General features: G+C 43.3%; 1 protein-coding gene across 1 annotated transcript; it reads right to left on the bottom strand.

Annotated features, from left to right (window-relative positions):
• Positions 1-1,303: 1,303 nt before the first annotated feature.
• On the bottom strand, positions 1,304-4,069 carry VIP5 (plus-3 domain-containing protein). Its single transcript, XM_078572746.1, has 3 exons — positions 3,981-4,069; positions 2,150-3,705; positions 1,304-1,854 (listed from the first exon to the last, which is right to left on the bottom strand). Exons 2-3 carry the CDS (start codon positions 3,653-3,655, stop codon positions 1,471-1,473), a joined length of 1,890 nt encoding a protein of 629 aa, XP_078428872.1. The 5' UTR covers positions 3,656-3,705; positions 3,981-4,069; the 3' UTR covers positions 1,304-1,470.
• Positions 4,070-5,491: the final 1,422 nt, after the last annotated feature.

The following is a 5,491-nucleotide window of genomic DNA, read 5'->3' as shown; positions in this document are numbered from 1 at the left end:
ACACATACATAGAGAGAGAGATAGAGAACAAGAGGGAGACACATAAATAGGGAGAGAGAGAAACAGAGAGAGAGACAGAGAATGAGAGAGCCAGAAATTTATAGAGTGAGACTGAGAGATAGAGAGAGAGAATGAGAGGGAGAGACATAAATAGAGATAAACTGAAATAGAGAGAGAGAGAGAAACAGAGAGAGAGAGAGACAGAAATAGAGAGAGGGAGACAGAGAGAGACGCACAGTAATAGAGAGAGAGACAGAAAGGGAGAGAGAGAGAATGAGAGAGAGAGACAGAGAGGGAGAGAGAGAATGGAGAGAAAGACAGAAAGAGAGATAAACAGAAATAGAGAGAGAGAGAGAGAGAGAGAGAGAGAGAGAGAGAGACAGAACGAAAGAGAAACAGATAGAGAGAGACACAGAAATAGAGAGAGAGACAGAAAGGGAGAGACAGAGAATGAGAGAGAGAGACAGAGAGGGAGAGAGAGAATGAGAGAGAGATACAGAGAGGGAGACACAGAGAGTGAGCGAGAGAGCGAGACAGAGAAAGACAGATTGAGAGAGAGAGAGAGGTAGAAATAGAGAGAGAGAGAGAGAGAGAGAGAGAGAGAGAGAGAGAGAGACAGAGAGACAAAGAGGGAGAGACAGAATGAGAGAGAGCGAGACAGAGAGGGAGAGACTGAGAATGAAAAAGAGAAAGACAGATTGAGAGAGAGAGGCAGAAATAGAGAGAGAGAGACAGACAGACAGACAGAATGAGAGAGAGAAACAGAAACGGAGAGAAAAACAGAAAGAGAGACACACAGAAATAGAGAGAGAAAGAATGAGAGACACAGAGAACAAGCGAGAAACAGAGAGAGAGAGACAGAATGGGAGTGACAGAGAGTGAGAATGAGAGAGAGACAGAATGGGAATGACAGAGTGAGAGAGAAACAGAGAGAGAGACAGAATGTGAGTGACAGAGAGAGAGAGAGACAGAATGGGAGTGACAGAGAGAGAGAGAAACAGAGAGGGAGAATGGGAATGACAGAGAGAGAAACAGAGAGACACAGAGTGAGAGAGAAACATTGAGAGAAAGACAGAGAGAAAGAGAGAGAGAGAGACACAGCGAAAGAGAGACAGATGAGAGATGAGAAAAGAGAGAAGTGAGAGATGACACAGAAAGATAGAGAGAAGTGAGAGAAAGATGTGCGGATTGCGGGGAGGATGCTTGAGTCGCTGCCTTGAATGCGGTTTGAAAATTAGAACCATCTCTATCCCTAAAATTGGCAGGATCATACAGTATTGACCCCAACACACTGGCTTGCGTATGATCCATAAGCGCCCATATATCATTATATGGCTTAAATAATACAAGCAAAACTCCGGCAAGCTGGATCCAAGGATACTATCAAACAAGATCTGCCACCAAAATGGACAACCTGCGCATTCTAGACAGACATTGAGACAGACTTCTAGAGAGAGGATTCAACCCAGATCAAAGGAGTCCACGACGGCGCTTGTAGTCGCTGACGGTCAATGTCAATGGGTGCCTCCGCCCGTCATTCTCCGGCAGCCTAACCCCCATTGTTGCTTCAATCCTCTGCCTCCTGGCCATGTACCCCGCCTGCGCCCCCATCGCCCCTCCAAACCTCTGCAGCCCGGCCAGCGATATCGGAAGCTCAAAATCATGCAACTGGCTTGCCTCCTTCCCCCTGTCCGTCGGTGCCACCGTGTCCACCAGCTTCCCCTCCTCTGCTGCCGCCTCCTGCTCAGCCACGGCTTCCTCCGTTGCCGTCGAGTCCGCTGCATAATAGTTCCTTGATCTTGTCCACCTTCTTGAAAATGGGTCGTACCCTGCCTCCCCAACCTTACTGTTATCCTGTATGAAGTAAATACAGATCCATGTTACCGAGTAAATGGAACTTATGTTTGTCAGTAGATGAATCTTCAGGTTCAATCTCAGGTAATCCAATGAATAAAGAATCTCGAAAGGAGACACAGGTTATCAATGAATAAATTATCTTCAGAGGATGATGAAGGTTATGCCAAATAAATGAATCTTCAAATTCGTATCTGGTTATAAATCAGATAGAGAATCTAAAACAATTTAAGAAAAGAAATGTTACAAGGTAATTGAAGAAATTTATTGCAAGGTTTTGAAGTTCTGAGATTACCGGTCTTCGCTCTGATAGGTTCCTGAAATTCTCCTCCCTGTTTCTCTTGTTCATCTCAGCCAACCTTGCAGCCTTTGAATCCTTAATCTTACCCATTTCTGACAGCCGCTTAAGCCGGTCCCGGATACGGCCCATCTCTGCCTCATCCCCCCGGGCCTCCGCTGCCTCCATCTCCTTCCTCAGTCTGTCCTTCTCTGCTGCCACATTCGTGGGCCGCGCTGCCGCTGACTTCTTCTCCATCAGCATCTGCTTCACTGTTGCTGCCGAGTAAACAAAGCTCCCAATCTTTTCAATCGCCTCCTTCTTTCTCATCACCTCCTCTCTGGTCGGCATCTTCCCTCCGGCCCGGGAAGTCTCCTTCACAAGGGCCTTGAACTCCTCTGGCGCCGGAGGGGAATCTGATATCATTGCCATCTGCCACCTAGCAGAATTAGACTCTGCCCCCCAGGCGCAGTTTAAATACTTGTAAGTACTGCGGTTCTCAAACTTATAGAGGCGGTCTGGATCACTGGCATCCACGTTCAGGACAAGGCAGAGCCGATAGAGGCTGGTCCCTGACCGGGTTCGCCTGATCCCAACTCGGACAAAGCAGCCCACAATCAGATCCTCGAAGAAGGGCTCCATGAACAGCTTCGCAAGCTTGGATCTGCGGATCGTTATCTGCTTCACATCGTCGAAGTCCAGAGGCTCTGAGTCTGAACCGGAGTTTGATTGTTCGTCCTCGTCACTGTCGGGAAGCTGTTTCGGTGCCGAGACTGACAAAGAGTCTCTTCTGGGCAGCCCCTGGCTCTCACTGGAGCTCGAAGACGGGCTTGGCGAGGCAGGATGCGGAATCTTGCGCTTCGGAGGGGAGGAATCTCTGTTGGATTCTGTTCCTCCAGCTGGGTCTCGGAGCCTGCGGCTGTGACCCTCGGAATCGTGTTGCTTCATCCTCTTGGCAAGGATTTCATTAAGTGCATCGTCCTTGGCCGCAGATTTCGTCGAGGACCGCCCTGTTCTTGGCAGAGGAGGAGTTCTCTTTCTTGATTTATTGTCTTTCTTTGAAGAGGTCGCCCTGGCCTTCTTCTTTAGCTGGTAGTCATCCCTTTTGATACTCCTCTCCGTAAGGATCATCTCTCTGTCTAACTCCGTCATATTGGCAAGATTTTCTCTGTCTTCTTCATCTTTGTAGAGATCACTTCCAACAGATGGGGCGCTGTCTGAATCGTTCTCGTCGCCGCTCCGCCGATCTTCACAGTCATCCTCGTCTTCATCGTCGCCATTGTCTAATCGACTGCTTCTGCCGTCTCTCTCCCCAGGATCAAGCCGTTTCTTGAGGGGAATTTGAGCTCCTGAGGACTTTTTTCGGCCTTTGTAACCCGGGTTATTTGAATTATCATTCCTTTCCGAATCATCATCTGAGTAAGAACCTTCTCTTCGGCGTCGGCTCTTGCGAGAACGATTAGTTCTTCCTGAATGGCCTGTTCTTCCAGCGGCCTCCAACAGCAGATTCTCCAAATCGGCCATGGCTTGCTGATCTACTTGACTTTCCAACAAGGCCACAAATTAGCGGTACCCTGGATTGACAGGGAAAACGAAAAAAAAACTGAATTAGGTCACAAGAAAATACCAAATTCGACTGATTCGTGCAACGAACATTGAGAAAAATTCATCTTGAAATAGAGAAAATAACAGGCGAAACATTTCACGAAAAACCCATTAAGCGGATCGCTGCGGCGGATGGAGTGCGGTGATTCGGAATGGGGATGAATAAAAAATGCATCATTTGGCGAAATGAGAACTAGGATATTATAAGCATACACTACAGAAGTAGGAAATAGAAGGGAAAAACCTGATATTGGACGGCCGCGGCGACGATAACTGAAGCTAGAGACGCCTCGCGATCGATGATATCACCGCCCGCTATCGGCTAGGTATTCTTTGCCGTATAAATTGACGCTCTTACAACGAATTTTATTGTCTTATTCTCCTACAAGCTCTCAAAATTAGAGAAGACTCCCTACTCATGAGGCTTTCTCAAAAAAAAAATTCAGTATATTTAAACTTTGGGATCTTACCGTCTCATCACTTACCAAAATAAATTTGATACATTACTATATTTTCACTTTAACAGGAAAAATCAACAAATATTCTAGTATGCAGATATCATCAATTGCTTTCATGTTTCCAGCCCCATTTTTTCTGAAAACCTAAACATTTTTTTGAAGAAAATCTAAACCTAAATGGAAGACTTGGCCCATCCAAAGTATGGACCTTTTCTCGAAAAACTCTGGATCCCGAGATTTGAAGATGGTCATTCAAGAATCCTGTTACGTTAATTTCAATTCAAAACCTAAACCTGGGCCTTGGGTGAGATTATATGAACAAAAACCAAAGTCATTGCTACGCTTATACTATTTCTTACGGTAGGAATGTTCAGTACCGATAAGTTGCAAGCGCAATGATGGGAGGAACCTCAAAGGTCAAAGTTGTCCAAACAGCTTCAGAAGTCTAAATAAAAAAACTACACTGATAAGTGACGAAGGCATATTAGAGTGTTCATTCTAATTTGATTGTAAAAATTTTGCTTGCCTAATCAAATAAAGTTTGTATTTATCTAGACTCACTCAAATATGTATATTTGTGAGTGAGGTCATCTCCACAGGGTCTCAGCTTTAGAGATTGATCTAATGCTTGAGTTAGGATTGTGAAAAATAAAATGATAATAATGAAGAGTAATTAGTTTTATAGAAGAATAAAATAAGGGATAAAGTGATAAAAAGAGATGATCATGAAAGGTGAGAAGATAGGTAATAAGTAGAAAGAGGTAATTAGAGTGAAGCAGAAATTAAGATGATATATAATAAGTAGAGTTAGGTAGAACTAAATAAAGTGTGATCTAAGATATCCACAAGATAGATATTATTTATATTATTCTTATATTTTGTATAGATATTAGGGACGATGAATATGTCGCGCGGTGAAGCCTACCTTTTGTATTATAATGAAATGAAATATAACACTAGGCAGTAGAAAATGTACTTTTATATTTTAATTAAGATGTAAGAGTAATATGCTAGAGAGCTTAGTAAAGATGATAGAGTTTGTATGATATATATTTAATTTTTATTGTTTATTTTGGTTGATTGATAAGATATATATCAGATGGGAGGATATATAATAAATAAAGGAATATTAGGATTTAAGGATATATTGGATAGAAGTATTTTACTTTAACAAAATATAAGAGGAAGAATATAGGTGAAAAGGGAATAGTAATTAAATGATAGTACGAAGAGATTCATTAAGAATATATCATTGTAGATTAATGGAGAGAGGATAGATCAGAGATATAGGATAGGA

Source organism: Wolffia australiana, chromosome 3, assembly GCF_029677425.1.
Source record: "Wolffia australiana isolate 7733 chromosome 3, ASM2967742v1".
Taxonomy (NCBI): Eukaryota; Viridiplantae; Streptophyta; class Magnoliopsida; order Alismatales; family Araceae; genus Wolffia; species Wolffia australiana.
The sequence above is the reverse complement of the archived record's forward strand: the minus strand, read 5'-3'. Positions and strand labels throughout refer to the sequence as shown.

Excerpts from the sequence above, each read along its gene's own strand:
- VIP5 (XM_078572746.1), bottom strand. The coding sequence starts at position 3,655 with ATGGCCGATTTGGAGAATCTGCTGTTGGAGGCCGCTGGAAGAACAGGC. Across the intron at positions 1,855-2,149 it reads ACCTATCAGAGCGAAGACCG|GATAACAGTAAGGTTGGGGA; the intron begins GTAATCTCAGAA and ends TACTTCATACAG.